We start from the raw sequence: 19625 nt of genomic DNA on the forward strand, positions 1-19625 counted from the left end.
CTATTTAACCCATAAAGATACAGAAATGCAGAAGCAACGGTTCCATTTTTTTTAATTAAGAAGTTGAATATGTTATTAAACTTTATTTTCCTGCAAGATTGTTGCTTCAGTGTATAAAAATAGCACCAGCAAACACAGTATATTGCAAAATTAAGACAGTATTGTTCTTTATCTGACACTGTATAACTAACAAAAACTCTTCTCCACTGCCAGTTATTTCTTTTTTTTTTTTCTTTTTTTTAAAAAATTAATTAATTAATTTATTTATGGCTGTGTTGGGTCTTCGTTTCTGTGCGAGGGCTTTCTCCAGTTGCGGCAAGCGGGGGCCACTCTTCATCGCGGTGCGCGGGCCTCTCACTATCGCGGCCTCTCTTGCTGCGGAGCACAGGCTCCAGACGCGCAGGCTCAGTAGTTGTGGCTCACGGGCCTAGTTGCTCCGCGGCATGTGGGATCCTCCCAGACCAGGGCTCGAACCCGTGTCCCCTGCATTGGCAGGCAGATTCTCAACCACTGCGCCACCAGGGAAACCCGCCAGTTATTTTTAATGGGAAGATCATTAGGTATTTTGACCCAAATCCAGGGATGGCTGTAAGCAAGTTACAGTATTATATAAGGCTTAAGATAACAATGTTATCTTTGAATTACATAATTTTTATAACTAGTTTTACCAGTTTCAGGAATTCTGAATATTATAACTGGAGCCTATCCTAAAAATCATAGGGTACTGTGAAAAAGATGCATAGTGTTTAGGTGAAGTCATTCGGAAGTTAAGGGGTATTTTCTTCAGGTAACGTGGCAAGTAGTTCCTTTTGCTGTAAGTTGCTTTTTAAAAATCTCTCCACCACTAATTTAAGACAACTATGCTAGATTAAGTTGTTTCAAACTAGTTTATTTAGGGGTTCCATCTTCACTCCTCAATACATTTTATGTATCTCTCAAATGCTTCTTCACTCATCTAGTTCTGAAGCGTTACTGAGTGTCATCTTGATCAGCCAAGCATCTTCATAACAAGATATGTTGACAAGTCCTGGATTTTCTGCTAGAGCTGCATTCATTTCAGTTACTTCTCCTGAGAGAGGAGACTAGCATTCACTAGCAGCTTTCGCACCTTCCAAAGCACCGAATTCCTTGTATGTTCAGTTGTGTCCCAGCTTCACGCAAACTACAGTAAACAACAGCTCCAAAGCTTCATGTGCAAAATTGCCGATCCCCACACTGTTCCAACAGCGTTTTCTGTTGTTATCCATTCAAGGGTGTCTGTTAATTACGCTCGGAGAACGGAGGTGGGCCGGTGCGCAGCGCCTGGAAGGCGTCCACCAGCCGCCAGCCCTCAGGCTCCAGAGCCCTGGGCCGACACGGCAACCCTGCAGCCTCCGACCCCGGCGCAGAGACGCTGCGCAGGCGCACAGAATGCAGACCTCAGGCCACGCGCTCTGCACCACGCTGTGCGCAGCACCACGTGCCGCGTACGCCATGTTCGCCTTGTTCGCCGTATTCGGCCTGTTCTCCGGGCTGCGGAGCGTCCTTTTAAGGGCCAGATCAACACTGGCGTTGTTTCTGTGACCAAAAACATTTCAAGTTACGATGGGAGGTGCCAGAAACAATTTCTTCAAATCCCGTCAGTTCCATGGAAAGAATTAAGGAGTAAAGCAGTCACTCATAGCCCCACAGTAAGCCAACTTTTTATTTTCTTGTCAATTCACTCAAAATTGCTTTAAGGTGTGGGGAGGGGAAGGGAGGAGGGGATTCTCAGTATTTGTTCTATGTATGAGTGATTGATTCCTAATTATTATGTTTCTCATGATGTACTTTAAAACACGTCATGGAGTATGTGGTGTACATGTACAGGAATGAATATGTGTTAATTTTATCGACCCTTAGGGAGGGTTTATTAATATTTCAGGTACACTAATCAGGACTAACACTCCAGGGAGTGAGTTAGCATTTGAAGGACACTAATGGAAAACTTAACATAAGAAGAGCACCGTTTGTAACTCCGATCAATACCAGAAAGTTTTACATTAGCATATAATATGTTAGAAACAATTTTTCTTCAGGGAAATAACTGGTGTTCAAGATACCTCTACTGGCTAGATACATTGAATGGATACATTCATTGCATTTGCATGAACAGGGTTTAAGAATCTAGTAAACCTCATAGTGTACATTCTTCAAAGTGGAACGTAGTTTTGGAATTCCAGTCTGTTCTGTGTGCGGTCTTTGTCACTTGATTCTGACTAGAAGTTTAAATTCACCCTGCCCCTAGAAAATTGTCCCCTTTGCCTTGAGTAAACCTTTTATGCAAGTCGCTTGTTGGAGATCTTAAAAGGACAGAGGGCTGAGTTGCATTGAGATTTCAGAGCAACTTGTATAGTACTGACGGAGGGAGCTGCTTGTTAACAAATATTTGCATGTGTGACAGAATTAGAAGCCAGCCATGCTGCTTGTCTGAAGGAAAGAAATTGTGGTAAAGAAAACTGAAAATATAAAGGCATAGAGTCTGGAGGGAGCTTGATACATTTAAGAAAAAGGAAGAGGGCCATTGAGGACAGAAAGTAGGAGTGCATTTAAAGCCAAGTGGAGAGTTGTGAAGGGAGTTCAGTAGATTGGAGCAGCCAGGTCATATAGGATCTAATTAGCCACGGTGAGGAGTTTAATCTGTTTCTAAGGATAAAAGAAAACCCCATTGGAACACAAATTACTTGTTAGTTGAATACTATCAATGTCATGGATTGCAGCCACATTTGCCTAAAAGGCCAGGAGAGATGAAGCAACCATACTATACAAAACATTAGCTCAAGTTCAAAAATAAATGGAAATTGTCAGTAGACTTAGGGGTTAAGGACACCATAGTGAATGATGAGGACTTTGACAAATGAAGATCACATGCTTCATCTTGTGAACCTGTGTCCTGGGTGGTGGTGGTGAAGGGACAGCCTCAAATCAGATCCAGGTGATTGTTGTCATGCTGAAATATGAGTCAAGTATTGCCACATCCTCCTGCTTTCCAAGACAAGCAGTACATCTGAATTGCTGCATTAAATCTAACGTTTAAACGATGGTAGCTAATTAAAAGGAAAAATAAATCAGTATGTGGGATAGACAAATCATGAACTTAAATGGGGCTCTCGGACTACCATAAATAACCTCTGATCTATACAGTGAATGTTTACCTTTCAGTATATATGAAATCTCTCCTGAGCTTACTTTCCTTATAAATTACAGCTTAATTATTCCTACTTTGCAGGTAAAGGAATAAAATCTTTCAAGCTAACCCCAGCAAATTTTAATTTCTACATTCCAACATCTTTTCATTCAGCAAGTATTTGTTGAGTGCCCACCATGTTGTAGGTGCTTGAAATATATGAATGAACAAAAGATAAAGATCTCTGCCCCTGTGAACTTTATAGTCCTGGGAGGACACTTAGATTTAAAGGATAAGTGGGAATAGCAGGAAATGAAGAGGTCACAAAGGAGATTGAGGTGGAGAGGTGAAGAAGACAAATGGTAAAGGTAACAAAATGTGAATTATATAGTATTATGAAGGTCTCGATGCTGTGGAGAAGAGAGAAATAGAGCAGGATGGGGGGGGGTTGGGAGTGCTGATGGTCTTAGAAGGATTTCCACACACATCTCCAATTCCAGAATTCTTAGGATCTGCCTCTGCTCTCATATCTAGAACTTCATTTTATCCTTTCTCTAGTGCCTTCTTCCCCTCAGTTTATAAATGTACTCAAATGTAGTCAAGTATCTTCTATCCTAAAAATAAACAAACAAATAAAAAACTCCTTTAACCATGCATATTCTTCTTGCTTGTATCTCATCCTTTAAGAAAGGAGCTGTCTAAACTGCTGGTCCCACTTTCTCACATCCTGTTCACTCAGCAGCCTACTCTGATATGACTTCCACTCCAGTCTCCTTACCAAAACTGTTTATAGATGACCTTTGATTGGCCTCATCCAAACACCAACTTGGTGTTTCTTAAGCTTTAATCTTATTTCACCGTTCCTCAGTCTTTGCCATTGTTAAATGTTTACTCTTTCTTGAGGATTCAACTTCTCTTGGCTTCTGAGATATCATTCTACCAGTGACCTCCCTGCTGCATTTAATTACTCCTTCTTCTGTCTCCTTCGTGTTTTATTTTTCTGCTTACTACCTTCTTCTTAAATGTTAGTATTCCGGCAAGGTAATTATTACTTCTTTAAGGCTAGGAACTCCTTCACTAACACAGGCATCAGAACCTCAACATATCCAAAACTATACACTCACTTATTCTCTTTTAATCTTGGTTAACTGGTCTTGGTTAACTGCTTTCAGTATTTGTTTCTGCAAAAAGAAGGTAAAACTTTTGGATCATTTCATCTGCCCTGGGAAATAGGTTGCTTATTTTTATTTTCAAATTTTAAAGTTTTTATTTTTTAAAATAATGGTTTATATTCTCATGTAACTGTGAAGATTGCATGTGTGAATAGAGAATTTGGGTATAAAAAATTAAGCATTATGTGTTATGAGAAACTTACTAGTTATCATCTGAAAGCATTTGACTTTCAAAATCTGGCATATTGCCTAAATTTATTCTTCAAGAAATTAAGTTTATATTGTCATTTCTGGAAGATTGCATTTGGAATGTTTTTATCAGTTCATCCTAGACTATCTTTTTAAATAAGATTCAATTTAAATATTAAGCACAGCATTTAAAGAAACTGAGCTTATCTAATCATCAGAGGTTAGGGCAGAAAAAAATTCTCATCTGGTTTTCTGTTATCTGTTATAAATAGCAAATGTCACCCAATTTACTACTTGTGTAAGGTTGAGAAAGACATCCTTCACCATTCACTCCCTGCAGCCTTATTTTCAGAAAGTATATTCAACTACATAGCTTCATCACAGATGCACATATACACACACACACAAATTTATAGTTCAAGAGTACTGTTTAACAGTACATTGACATAACATCAGGTGAGAAAATGAACTTTGGCTTTGATTCTGAACTGCTACCCAATCAGAATTAGCATCTATCTTTATATAAAGTATTATTGGATAGGTTTGTTAGGTCTCCGTAGACAAGAATATCCAAACAAAACATACATACTATGCACATATACTAAAGGAAAATGAATCCATTTCATCTTGAGAGACTAAATATTTATACTTGAAATGTTTTGCTTTTGGTCAGGTGTTGAAATGAAAACCAAATTCAAATGTATAATTTATAAATATGAGTATTAAGAGAGAATATACTATAAGCATGTAAAATGGAATATAAATATAAATTGTTTAAAAATACATGTGCTCTTGGAAGATAATGCTGGGCACAGAGTAAAACAGGAGATTTATTTACCTAGAAAATAACATTATTCAATCTAAATTTTAGATATGTACTATTTTTCATTTTACTGGTAACAAAGCATATAATTAAGAATACTACCAAATTAATTAGCAATATAGTGATGATTATTGTGGTTAAAGGAAATTGCCATCTGGTTATGTTACTCTTTGAGTACTTTTTTTATACTTTAAATAGTACTTGCTTTGTGCTGTGTAATGAAAATGAGACTTTATAGAAATATCTATACCTGCTTGCATTTATAAAAAGGCAAAAAAAACTAAATGTGAGACAAAATACACAATCCACAAACAATTACGATTATGGAAGAAATACATGAAACATTTATCTCAAAACTGGCAGATTTTTGAAGTTCCTGGAAAAGGGCTAGCTTTTCCAACTTGGAAATACACATTGTAGCAAATGCTCATGCTTATGCTTGGAACAATTTGAGACACCAAAAGACTTATAGTATTGATAGCTGGGCCAGTTAAAACTGCAAGTGAGAATTAATGTCTTCCTTTTACTACCCTTTCTAAGCTACTGCTGAGTGGGAGTGGTCTTGAAGGATTTGGCTTTCTATCTACTACAACTTTAAACAAGAATTGACTACTGATAGTCCTTTCTGTGGTAGTATTTAGTTGTTCTTGTGTTAAGATAATGTAAACAGCTGGGATCTATTTCAGAATTGTCTGGCTCCAGCTGGACATGCCTTTAAAAAAAAAAAAACCCTTTCGTTCAGAGCTGGGTTTTCACTGTAATCACAGAATTTAGTTTACAAAACCAAGACATAAATGGTGTTCCTGCACGGAGCTCGTTTGATTTAGTTGTCTAGAGAGAAGAAACTCCAACTGCTTGTTCTTTCCTTTCCTCTAGCATTTGAGATTGTCTCACTCTATTAAAAAGGCCTAGAGGTCTAGGTCCTAGTGGGATTTTGTTAAGTAGTATAAATGAATTTAAATAAGAGATGTTGTGTGCACCAAAGAATGATTCTGACTCATTTAGGTCAAGCGTGTTTATCCCATTCTTGCTACTAGAAACTCTATTAGTGAAATTGTTTGTCTTAGTCTTGATTACATTAAACCAAACATGTAGAGCTAAGGAAAGAACACATTACTGAGGAGCAGAGACAAAGAAATAATCAGTGTAGTTGAAATATCCATGAAACTTTTCAGGGCAAGAGGAATCAAGTGATAAGAAAACTGCCAAACGCTGAGTCAGCCTTGCCTGATTGTCAGTCTCTGCGTAGTCATGGGAAATCACTTGTTCCTTGGTTAGAGCCTCACTCTGTGTCCCTATCACCTTGACTGCTACCCATGAACTCTGATGACTAAGCAGGCAGAAAACACCACCACGGGGCTGCTATGGATGAATATCAGTAACCCTCCTCCAAACTTCATCAAACTGGTTTCCAGTTTAGAAGTCTATTGAAACTTACGTGGACTAGAAAGTTTGTATTGAGTCCATGTGGAGTCCCTCAATATATGAATCCCAAAACATGTGTGAAGTTTCTGTTTTTAATAGTCTAAAGCATGTTAGAATCGACTGATAGTAAAATCCCTGAGTAGAAAGTGGGAGGTTATTGATGCCACTTTAATTGTTATCCCAATAAAGCACACGGAATAAATGTTCAAGGCAGTTGCCTAAGATATCTATCTGTAAAGTTTTATAAATCTTCTGTGCTGTGTCAGTTTACAATCAGAGAATGCATGTTGCTTTTTAAATTTTCAAAATAAAAGTTAGGGGGAGACCTGCACAAAGTTAAAAACAATTACTGAGAACTACTAGAAATAATGTTATTACTTAAAAGATAGCCAAAAAGCGATCACTCTGCTCCCTGAGTATGGTGTTGGCATCTGGACCAGGTCATTTTAATAGCAAAGTTTGCAGCAGCAGGTGATTGCCATCGCTCCATTTCCTAGTCTATTGTTATCCCTATGGGAGCTCACTAAATACTTAGTACCTTTGTGTAGCTTATAAATTGTAAGTATTTCTAATTTTGAGCAACAAAGAAAAATATCTACTATTGTAAACTATGGACTTGTGACCAAAGATTGTGCCATGATTGATAAATCCACTTCTCATTCTCATTCATTCATTCAGCCAGCAAGTACTCATGTAGTATGCTAAGTGCTAAATAGTCTGCTAGGCTCTGGGGGTCCAGTAGTGACCAACATAGATATGATCACTGTTTCATGAAGTTTATAGTTATTGAGTTCATTAATTAACTCAATAGATATTTCTTCAGTGCTGCTGTATGCCAGACATTCTTCTGTAATGGAATATGCAAGTAAACAAAAAAGAAAAAATCCTGACCTTGTGGAGCTTCTTCTTAGTGGGAAAGTCCAGATAATAAGCACCAAACATGATAAATAAGTAAGTGATAAAATATACTAGGAAGATAAAAGTATCATGTGAAAGTATAGAGCAGGGGAAGGGAGCAGGAGTTCAGTTTGAGTGGTGGTAATTTAAATACAGTGGTCCACTTAAGAAGCTGACACATTTGAGAAAAGGCTTGAAGGAACTAGGGAGTTGGCCATGCAGACATCTAGAGGAAGAAAGTATTAGGGCAGCGGGAACAGAAAGCACAAAGGCCATAAGGCAAAGGGATGACTGGCATTTTCAGGGAACAAAAAAAGAAGCCATTGTGCTTCAAACGTAATGAGCTAGTGGGGGAGTAGCAGGCAGAAAGATCAGAGAGGTAACAGGGATCCAGATTCTGAGCCTTGCAGTCCTTATAAGGGCTATAAAGAGTCACTCTTGTTGATGTATTAAGAATATACTGTAGTGTACAAAGTAAGCAGACCCATTAAGAGATAATTGCAGTAATCCAGGTGAAGAATACTGATGGCTCAAACAAGAGTGATAACAGTAGGGGTTGTGAGAGGTGGTTAAATATCTTTTGAGAGCAGAACCAATGGGATTCCCTGATAGATTGGGTATCAAATGTGAGAGTTAAAAAGAAGTCAAGGAAGACTAAAGTTTTTGGTCTAAGCAACTGGAAGAATGGAGGTATCTTTAACTGAAAGAAGATTGCAGGAGAAGCATTTTTTTTTCCTTTAGTGAGGGAGTTAGTAGGGGACAGGAGACGATCATGGTTTTTGTAAGGGACATGTTAAGTTCAAGATGTCTGTTACATACCCAAGGGAATATCCTTTATATTTCCAAGGTAGTTTGATATGTGAATATGGAATTAAAAGGCTATAAATTTGGAAATCATTTGTACGTAAAGGTATGTGGAACCACTAGACTGGATGAAATTACCAAGGGGGCGAATATGGTTAGAAATGAGGACCCAGACTAATCCCTGGGTCACACCACTATTGAGAGGTCTGAGCAAGGAGGATGAAAAAACAAGAGGAACAGAGAAGGAGCAACCAGTGAGGTAGGAGGAAACCTGGGAGGTGTGGTGCACAGGGGCCAAGGAGAGAAAGTACACCATGGAGGAGAAAGTGATCAACTGTGTCAAATCCTGCCAAGTAAATCGTGTGACAAGATTCCATCACAAGATTTAGCATAGTAAGGGAAAGACAAAAAAAATCATTAAAAATATGATTAAAGTCATGAAAGACCATTCTTAAGAGACTGTCTTAGTGATACGTAGAAATGTTTCTTTTCCCACACTCTCATAAAGTGTGAATATTATCTTTTCAGAGAGAATTTTAAATGTATAGGTGGTTTTATTTTACTTTTCTCCAATTATGAAAGAGACAGCTTTGCTTTTGGGGGGCACTAATATTTTTCTACAAATTGTTCACATCTTTATTTTTCTTTTAAAGTATTAGCATGATTTTTTCTTGATTAAGAGAGCTCTTGATATAATGATGATAACATTTTGTCTGCCATGTTTTCCAGTCTGCAGTTTATCTTTCAATAATGTCTTGGCTCTCAGAATTTTTTAAAAATTTATTTCTATAGTACTCTCTCACTTTTTTTTCTTTGTAACTTCTTAACTTTTCATTTATGTCTTAGATGTATTTTGTAAATATATTTATATTTCCAGACTCAATATTTCATATGTATCCATCGAATGCATGTATCCACATTGTTTTCTAGGTCATTTTACACTATCATTTAAATTTTTTATTCTATGATCTACCTAGGGTTTATTTTATTTTATTTTATTTTATTTTTATTTATTTATTTTTTTTTTAGGGTTTATTTTTGATGTATTTATCAATACACGTTCATTTGACCAAAACACTAAAATATACTGGAGGGCAAAGTAGACCAAACATGCATGTTATGTGATCAGCTCTCTTATCTGTCCCTTCTCTGTTTTGGAACAGTTTCCCTTCAGGCACGTTGCAGTGTAGTTTTTCATTGAAGAAGCACCAAATATTTGAACTTCAACAAATATAAGTGAGGTCTATTCTGTCATATAGTCAAAGGAGACAGTTGCCTTAGGCAGCAAAAACATTCCACACAGCAAATTCTTTAGGGATTGTTTTTAGTGTGAGAAGCTAGAGGCAATAAAATACAAGGCATTTCCCATTTTGTCTGAAGTGAATTAAACCAGAATTTAAATACCTCTTAGAAGTATCATCTTTGGCACCTATATTCATGTTTATATTCCAGTGGGGGCTGGAGGGTAAAACTACATAAAATACTGATGAACATTTTAGGAAACAATTTAGTAGCTATCCATTTCCTACAATTAAAGGATAAATATTCAGAATGTGTTACTTTTATTGGAAAGAGATGTGTGTGTTTGTGTGCATGGAGATGAAAAGTGTGTATAAGAGAAAGCTTGCAAAATAAAATAGATAAGAAAAAATTAATTTTACCTCTAATTATTCATCTCTGTCAATTAGAAGGCTCAAACCAAAAACAAACAGTAGGAAATATGAAAATTCAATCTTACTTTTATAATTTGATTTTTCCTAGACTTTAGCAATCTGAGGAATTAATGAGATCTTAAAATCAGTAATATTTCAAATCTCTTTTCACTCTTGGACCCACTTCAGGCCTCTTTAAAAATCCACTCTGCCCTGAGCCTGCCCCAAGGTGTTCAGGACTTTGCTAGGATATAGTATGTAGCAGTATTCACAAAGGAATGTATTCCAGTCAGGCTGTCTTGTTTCTGTTCCTCCAGGTACCGTAGTCTCCCACTGGGTGTCACCAGACTCCACTCAGTGCTTCAGTTTCGAATCTGGTACAGCTTTGCTCCGTAAAGTATGTCAACTAGGGTCCTTCTGACACCAAGGCAGAGGGAGATCTGGGATAAAGCAGGATAGAATGTGCTTTCTGCCCTCCTGTTGCAGTTGATTAGAGGAGTTCCCTAGTAATATTGCTTAGGCCTTCAATGTCCGACAGTGCCTTTACTAAAACAAATCATTCAGTCTCTTAGTTTCTCTTAGTCTCCCTAATGTTTCTATAGCTAGCATAGTCAGCATATATTCAGCACTTATTGAGCCCATATTCTTCTAGGATTTAGACATGGGCCAATAAAGACAGAGCAGAAAGCCATTCGGAAGTCATGAAAGCTCACCACTATATTAACCCTGCAAGTTGTATCTCAGAATTAAGGCTTAACTGAATGACCACTTTCATGTGATCCAACACTCTTCAGAATCTCAAAATTCAATACTTGCTGAATATATGCTGATTATTCTAGCATTAGAAATGTAAGAATTTCAAGTTTCTATCACAATGCTCTAATGCTTTCTGTCCAGATACCTTATATAACCTCTGCACCATAATGGAATGCATCATCTTTTTTGTTCTTTTGGGTTTTTTTTCTTTTTAAATAGCCAGACGTTCAATTTTATTTTATTTTATTTTTTATTTTTTTAATTTTTATGGGAGTATAGTTGCTTTACAATGTTGTGTTAGTTTCTACTGTACAGCAAAGTGAATCAGCTATACAAATACATATATCCCCTCTTTTTTGGATTTCCTTCCCATTTAGGTCACCAAAGAACACTGAGTAGAGTTCCCTGAGCTATACAGTAGGTTCTCATTAGTTATCTATTTTATACATAGTATCAATGGTGTTTATATGTCACTCGCAATCACCCAATTCATCCTAACCCTCCTTGCCCCCCTTGGTATCCATACGTTTGCTCTCTATGTCTGTGTCTCTATTTCTGCTTTGTAAATAAGGTCATTTATACCAATTTTTTCAGATTCCACATATATGTGTTAATATATGATATTTGTTTTTCTCTTTCTGACTTACTTCACTCTGTATGACATTCTCTAGGTCCATCCACGTCTCTACAAACGACCCAATTTCATTCCTTTTTATGGCTGAGTAATATTCCATTGTATATATGTACCACATCTTCTTTATCCATTCCTCTATTGTTGGACATTTAGGTTGCATCCATGACCTGGCTACTGTAAATAGTGCTGCAATGAACATTGGGGTGCATGTGTCTTTTTCAATTATGTTTTTTTCTGAGTATATGCCCAGTAGTGGGATTTCTGGGTCACATGGTAGTTCTATTTTTAGTTTTTTAAGGAACCTCTATAATGTTTTCCATAGTGGGCATACCAATTTACATTCCCACCAGCAGCGTAAGAGGGTTCCCTTTTCTCCACACCCTCTCCAGCATTTATTGTTTGTAGATTTTGTGATGATGGCCGTTCTGACCTGTGTGAGGTGATACCTCATTGTAGTTTTGATTTACATTTCTCTAATAATTAGTGATGTTGAGCATCTTTTCATGTGTTTGTTGACCATCTATATGTCTGTTTTGGAGAAATGTCTATTTAGGTCTTCTGCCCATTTTTTGATTGGGATTTTTTTTTAAATATTGAGCTGCATGAGCTGTTTGTATATTTTGGAGATTAATCCTGTGTCGGTTGCTTCATTTGCAAATATTTTCTCCCATTCTGAAGGTTGTCTTTTTGTTTTGTTTATGGTTTCCTTTTCTGTGCAAAAGATTTTAAGTTTAACTAGGTCCCATTTGTTAATTTTTTTTACTTTCATTACTTCAGGAGGTGGTTCAAAAAAGATCTTGCTGTGATTTATGTCAAAGAGTGTTCTTCGTATGTTTTCATCTAAGAGTTTTATAGTGTCTGGCCTCACATTCAGGTCTTTAATCCATTTTGAGTTTATTTTTGTGTATGGTGTTAGGGAGTGTTCTAATTTCATTCCTTTACATGTAGCTGTCCAGTTTCCCAACACCACTTATTGAAGGGGCTGTATTTCCTCCATTGTATATTCTTGCCTCCTTTGTCATAGATTAGGTGACCATAGGTGCTTGGGTTAATCTCTGGGCTTTCTATCCTGTTCCATTGATGTATATTTCTGTTTTTGTGCCAGTACCATAGTGTCTTGATTACTGTAGCTGTGTAGTATAGTCTGCAGTAAGGGAGCTTGACTACTCCAGCTCAGTTTTTCTTTCTCAAGATTGCTTTGGCTATTCAGGGTCTTTTGTGTTTCCATACAAATTGTGAAATTTTCTGTTCTAGTTCTGTGAAAAATGCCATTGGTAGTTTGATAGAGATTGCGTTGAATCTGTAGATTGCTTTGGATAGTATAGTCATTTCCACAATATTGATTCTTCCAATCCAGGAACATGGTATATCTTTCCATCTGTTTGTTTCATCTTTAATTTCTTTCATCAGTGTCTTATAGTTTTCTGCATAGAGGTCTTTTGTCTCCCTAGGTAGGTTTATTCCTAGGTATTTTATTCTTTTTGTTGCAATGGTAAATGGGAGTGTTTCCTTAATCTCTGTTTCAGATTTTTCATCATTAGTGTATAGGAATGCAAGAGATTTCTGTGTATTAATTTTGTATCCTGCTACTTTACCAAATTCATTGATTAGCTCTAGTAGTTTTCTGGTGGCATCTTTAGGATTCTCTATGTATAGTATCATGTCATCTGCAAACAGTGACAGTGTTACTTCTTCTTTTCCAGTTTGTATTCCTTTTATTTCTTTTTCTTCTCTGATTGCCGTGGCTAGGACTTCCAAAGCTATGTTGAATAATAGTGGTGAGAGGGGACATCCTTGCCTTATTCCTGATCTTAGAGGAAATGCTTTCAGTTTTTCACCATTGAGAATGATGTTTGCTGTGGGTTTGTCATATATGGCCTTTATTATGTTGAGGTAGGTTCCCTCTATGCCCACTTTCTGGAGAGTTTTTATCATAAATGGGTGTTGAATTTTGTCAAAACGTTTTTTCTGCATCTGTTGAGATGATCATATGGTTTTTCTTCTTCAGTTTGTTAATATGGTGTATCACATTGATTGATATGTGTATACTGAAGAATCCTTGCATCCCTGGGATAAATCCCACTTGATCATGGTGTATGATCCTTTTAATGTGCTGCTGGATTCTGTTTGCTAGTATTTTGTTGAGGATTTTTGCATCTATATTCATCAGTGATATTGGTCTGTAATTTTCTTTTTTTGTAGTATCTTTATCTGGTTTTGGTATCAGGGTGATGGTGGCCTATAGAATGAGTTTGGGAGTGTTCCTTCCTCTGCAATTTTTTGGAAGAGTTTGAGAAGGATGGGTGTTAGTTCTTCTCGAAATGTTTGATAGAATTCACCTGTAAAGCCATCTGGTCCTGGACTTTTGTTTGTTGGAAGATTTTTAATCACAGTTTCAATTTCATTAGCTGTGATTTGTCTTTGTATTTTCTATTTCTTCCTGGTTCATTCTTGGAAGGTTATACCTTTCTAAGTGCTTGTCCATTTCTTCCAGGTTGTCCATCTTATTAGCATAGAGTTACTTGTAGTAGTCTCTTGGGATGCTTTGCATTTCTGTGGTGTCTGTTGTAACTTCTCCTTTTTCATTTCTCATTTTATTGATTTGAGTCCTCTCTCTTTTTTTCTTGATGAGTCTGGCTAAAAGTTTATCAGTTTTGTTTATCTTCTCAAAGAATCAGCTTTTAGTTTTATTGATCTTTGCTATTGTTTTCTTCATTTCTATTTCATTTATTTCTGCTCTGATCTTTATGATTTCTTTCCTTCTACTAACTTTGGGTTTTTTTGTTCTTCTTTCTCTAGCTGCTTTAGGTGTAAGTTTAGGTTGTTTATTTGAGGTTTTTCTTGTTTCTTGAGGTAGGATTGTATTGCGATAAACTTCTCTCTTAGAACTGCTTTTACTGCATTCCATAGGTTTTGAGTCATCGTGTTTTCGTTGTCATTTGTCTGTAGGTATTTTTGATTTCCTCAGTGATCTCTTAATTGTTTACTAGCATATTGTTTAGCCTCCATGTGTTTGTGTTTTTTAGTTTTTTCCTGTAACTGATTTCTAATCTCATAGCATTGTGGCCGGAAGAGATGCTTGATACAATTTCAGTTTTCTTATATTGACTGAGGCTTGATTTGTGACCCAAGATGTGACCTATCCTGGAGAATGTTTTGTGTGCACTTGAGAAGGAAGTGTATTTGCTGCTTTCAGATGGACTGTCCTATAAATATCAAGTCTATCTGGTCTAATGTGTCATTTAAGGCTTGTTTCCTTATTAATTTTCTGCCTGGATGATCTGTCCATTGCTGTAAGTGGGGAGTTAAAGTCCCCCACTATTTTTGTGTTATTGTTGATTTTCCCTTTTCTGGCTGTTAGCATTTGCCTTATGTATTGAGGTGCTCCTATGTTGGGTGCATAAATATTTACAATTGTTATATCTTCTTCTTGGATTGGTCCCTTGATCATTATGTAGTGTCCTTCCTTGTCTCTTGTAACAGTCTTTATTTTAAAGTCTATTTTGTCTGATATGATGATTGCTACTCCAGCTTTCTTTTGATTTCCATTTGCATAGAATATCTTTTTCCATCCCCTCACTTTCAGTCTGTATGTGTCCCTAGGTTTGAAGTGGGTCTCTTGTAGACAGCATATATATGGCTCTTGTTTTTGTATCCATTCAGCCAGTCTGTGTCTTTTGGTTGGAGCATTTAATCCATTCACATTTAAGGTGATTATTGACATGTATGTTCCTATTACCATTTTCTTAATTGTTTTGGGTTTGTTTTTGTAGGTTTTTTTCCTTCTCTTATGTTTCCTGCCTAGAGAAATTCCTTTAGCATTTGTTGTAAAGCTAGTTTGGTGGTGCTAAATTCTATTAGCTTTTGCTTATCTGTAAAGCTTTTGATTTCTCCATTGAATTTGAGTGAGATCCTTGCTGGGTGAGTTATCTTGGTTGTAGGTTTTTCTCTTTCCTCACTAAATATATGCTGCCACTCCCTTCTGACTTGCAGAGTTTCTGCTGAAAAGTCAGCTGATAACCTTATGGGGCTTCCCTTGTAGGTTTTTTGTTGCTTTTCCCTTGTTGCTTTTAATGTTTTTTCTTTGTATTTAATTTTTGTTAGTTGATTAATATGTGTTTCTGCATGTTTCTTCTTGGGTTTATCCTCTATGGGACTCTCTTTGCTTCCTGGACTTGTGTGGCTATTTCCTTTCCCATGTTAGGGAAGTTTTCAACTATAATCTCTTCAGATATTTTCTCAGATCCTTTTTCTTTCTCTTCTTCTTCTGGGACCCCTATAATTTGAATGTTGGTACGTTTAATGTTGTCCCAGAGGTCTCTGAGACTGTCCTCATTTCTTTTCATTCTTTTTTCTTTATTCTGCCCTGTGGCAGTTATTTCTACCATTCTATCTTCCAGCTCAGTTGTCCGTTCTTCTGCCTCAGTTATTCTGCTATAGATTCCTTCTAGTGTATTTTTAATTTCAGTTATTGCGTTGTTCATCCTCATAAGAAGAGGAGAGGACAGACAGACACACAGAGGGCAGGCCACGTGAAGACAAAGACAGGGATTGGAGTTATGCTGCCATATGCTAAGGAACAGCTGGGGCCACCAGAAGCTGGTAGCAAAAAGGAAGGATTCTTCCCTAGAGCCTTTGGTGGGAACATGGCCCTGCTGATAATTTGATTTCAGACTTCCAGGCTCTAAAACTGTGAGAAAATAAACTTCTGGTCTTTTAGGCCATTAAGTGTGTGGTAATTTATTAAGGCAGCCCTAGGAAACTGATACTAAGTGTACACTTTTATACCACAATTTTATAAGTGAAGGAAGTGAAGCACAGATGAGGCATCCCATGTACTCTCTCAAGGTCTTTCAAGCAGAGCTAGAATTCAAACCCAGATTTTCTGGCTTCAGACATTTGCACTTAACCACTACCTATACTGCCTCTATTATTTTTTATTACCTAATAGTAAAGAGTGACCTAGCCTGTGTACATAGAACTAGAGATAGCACAGTATTCCCTGGAGGCAGACAGTCGCTCAGAATAGATAAATGTTAGGCTTAAACCACGTTTTCCTATCTAGCTATTTGATTATAAAACCATTGTTTACTGTCTTGTCAAAACCTAGTATACTTAAATAAACACATTTACTATATATATAGTAAAAGAGAGCTATCAAAGACATGCATTTATTTGTAATAATCTGTGACAACATCTGTAACTGATTATCTAAATCCTCTTCAGCAGAATATGCTATTTACCTAGCTTCTTTTACAGCCTGATTTAATAGGTTTCTGGGACCCATGATTCTGTAGGGTCAACTATATTTCTTATCTTGTCTCCATATTAAAAAATGAATGGGTTTGGATTGTAGATTCTGTAACTATTGATTTCTTTCAATAAAAATTATGTTTTGTATGATTGAACACGTTTTGTGGCCATACTTTCAGAATTTTTAGAAGGGAAGTTCTCTTCTGCACTCTCTGGATCATTGGGGCAAAAACCCCATATTTCTTAGAATTATGTTACCTACGATTAATATGCATCTGCTACATGCCAGGCACTATACATATATGCATTACTTTATTTATCCCTCACAAGGACTCTGAGAATTTTATCTCCAAATTATTGATGGGAACAAGAGAGAGCAAAAAGGATAAATAACTTGAAGAATACCACACAGATTTTAATCACCAGAGCTGAGATTCAAGCCCATGTTTCTCCGATTCTCATCCTCTCTCTTTGTCAGCTACATTTTGCCTGTACCAAGTAAAGGTGGTCACTAATACCATAAAGATGAGATGCACAGGATTTTAATTGTTCAGTTTGAGAAAGAGGTTCATTTCTTTACATCTTTTGTTTGCCACCCCCATAGATGGAGGTAACTTAAGGCTCTTATGAATAACCGCCTGCCTAATGGAGGGATGGAACTATTAAAGTGGAACTGATAGACTCATGAAGCTTACTTTGGTTGTAGTTGTTCAGAAAAATTACCATTGTTCTAGAGCTTGCTTTTTATTGCAAAAAGTAACATAGTACAGGCACACAAAATGGTAAAATAAAGATAGATGGTGAGGAGGGTGGCTCACAACTTAAGAAAAATAAAAATGAGAAGTCTTTCTGTTGCTTATTTCTTTAGTTTAACCCCATTGCATACCTAAAATAACACTTTTGCCTAAGAGGCTCTAGTTCATGAACACTATTTTCCACTTGTCCTTTTTTAACTTCCTGAACCAGGAGAGGGAGCTGTAGGGTCACAAGCAGTTCTTTTTAAAATGATGTAATAAGCACCAAATGTGAAGCTGTTCTTTCTGGTTTCATTGCCAGTGAGAAAATACAACCCCCTTTGCCCACATAGTGTTTATTTAAGGGATCAAAACACTCCTAGGGAGATCTATTGGCCAATTATCAGGGGTAGAACAGAACATTATTTACATGGCACACACTGGAGTGGCTCCATGGGATCTGTTCTGGCCTACCACGTAATTATATAATTACATGAAAAAATATATTTATCTCAGAGATCAGAAGGGATTAAAATGCCTGTCTGGAAGACAAAGGATGCTGATATAAATGCAAAGAATTCTTTGCTTTGGCTTTACAGGTAAAACAGAGGACCTGTGGTGATTCAACAATTAATCATGATAAGATGAAAGAAGACTTTGGCATTGACAACAGGGACCTGTGATATTTACTTTTGGAATAATTTCCATCACTAATTTCAATAAATTGATATGCTAATTAAAATTAATTTGCATTAAAATTAAGACTATGCGGGTGTTTCTCCAGTTTATCTCGGTTCAGCTCTTAGAAAATGTAACTTAACCAAAAAAAAAAAAATGTAAGTTCATGACATTTCAAGTTATTAAAAAAAAAAATAGCATATTGTAGCAATGTTTAAGTTATATGAAACTTGAAATGTGTTTTGCCATGCTTTGGGCTACTTTGAAGTAAGGAGAGTTTTAGTTTTCATTTTATGAAGCATGTATTCATGTTGTACTTCTTTAAAAATTTGAAAATAGACTAGATTTTTTTGTTTGTTTTCATTAATTCTAGAATGCATTTGTATGCCCAGGTAATTATAAAAGGTTAATTAAATAATAATAAAATGATACTTTGCCTACTACTGTCTAAGAAAGCCCAAAGTAAAATTAATTCTATTATTGTTTTTCACAAAGTTTAGGATGAGTAAGATTAGTACAAAGGAGTATGTAGAGATCAACATTATCACATAGCCTAAGAATCTTTGGCAAACGAATCTCTCTCCCATATTTCTTCACGCTAGGATTTACAGGTATGTTATTTAAAATCCAGTTGAGTTACTTAATAGAAAAATTGCAGTGTCAAAGAAAATAGCATAAACAAGATACCACAGGCATACATAATTGGGAAAGATTAATAGAAAAATATTTTGGAAGTAATTATCGCACAAGTGCTAATTTATTGTTTAGAGGGGGAATTATGTCAAGGAGTAATAGTAGGGTTAGAAGATTTAGGAGAGCTCTGATTGACTACATTAACCATCAGGGCTTAAAGCATGGAAGGGGAAAGTGTAGGAAATCTCAGATCCAATACTTCTTCCTTCTATTCTCCAGTATTCCTTCCATAACATCAAAGGTAGGGACAGTTACCTTTTACCTGAACAGATGGAAGAAGAGGACTTCCCTTCTTGCCCCATTCTTTTAGAAGTTCAGAATCCTTTAGAGATACTAAGAACTGTCCCGAAAGATCCAGACTAATTCCCACAATAATAGAATAGTTTTGTTCAAGGCAAACATTAAAATAATAGTGAAACTAAATTTAAAAACTAAATATAAAATAACACTTGTTATAAATACACACCTAAAAATAAAATGTATTTTTAATACTTTTAAAAACTTTTTTTGGCCATATAAAAATTTATATTGAGATCTATAGTTATATAAGGTTAGCATGATCATGAAACCAAGTTCCCTGCTGAGTTTATGATTAACCTATGTAAAACTTTGTTCTCTTTCTTATCCTGCTCCTGTTCCCCTGAGGATTGAGGAGTATCAAAGAAAAGGAGATTTTGAAACCAAGCAGGACCCTGTGGGGCCTTCCCAGGTACAAAAGCCCCTCCATGTCCTTCATTTCTTGTTTGTAGAAAAAAAGGCTTTAGTCTTGT

General features: G+C 36.4%; 2 protein-coding genes and 1 long non-coding RNA gene across 6 annotated transcripts in view; 1 reads left to right on the plus strand and 2 right to left on the minus strand.

The window, feature by feature from the left end:
- LOC309631332 overlaps positions 1–19625 on the minus strand; it is a 639135-nt gene that overhangs the window by 529695 nt on the left and 89815 nt on the right. The window lies entirely within an intron of this gene.
- PPP1R1C (protein phosphatase 1 regulatory inhibitor subunit 1C) overlaps positions 1–19625 on the minus strand; it is a 133733-nt gene that overhangs the window by 24461 nt on the left and 89647 nt on the right. The window lies entirely within an intron of this gene.
- Positions 27–8684, plus strand: LOC309630307 (uncharacterized protein). The gene is made up of 2 exons (XM_082395386.1): positions 27–1670; positions 3248–8684. Exons 1-2 carry the CDS (start codon positions 1191–1193, stop codon positions 3257–3259), a joined length of 492 nt encoding a protein of 163 aa, XP_082251512.1. The 5' UTR covers positions 27–1190; the 3' UTR covers positions 3260–8684.

The sequence above is a fragment of the Balaenoptera borealis genome (genome assembly GCF_965194805.1).
Source record: "Balaenoptera borealis genome assembly, chromosome: 6".
Taxonomy (NCBI): domain Eukaryota; kingdom Metazoa; phylum Chordata; class Mammalia; order Artiodactyla; family Balaenopteridae; genus Balaenoptera; species Balaenoptera borealis.

What these genes read in the sequence shown, in the direction of transcription:
- LOC309630307 (XM_082395386.1), top strand. Translation starts at nt 1,191, where the DNA reads ATGTGCAAAATTGCCGATCCCCACACTGTTCCAACAGCGTTTTCTGTT.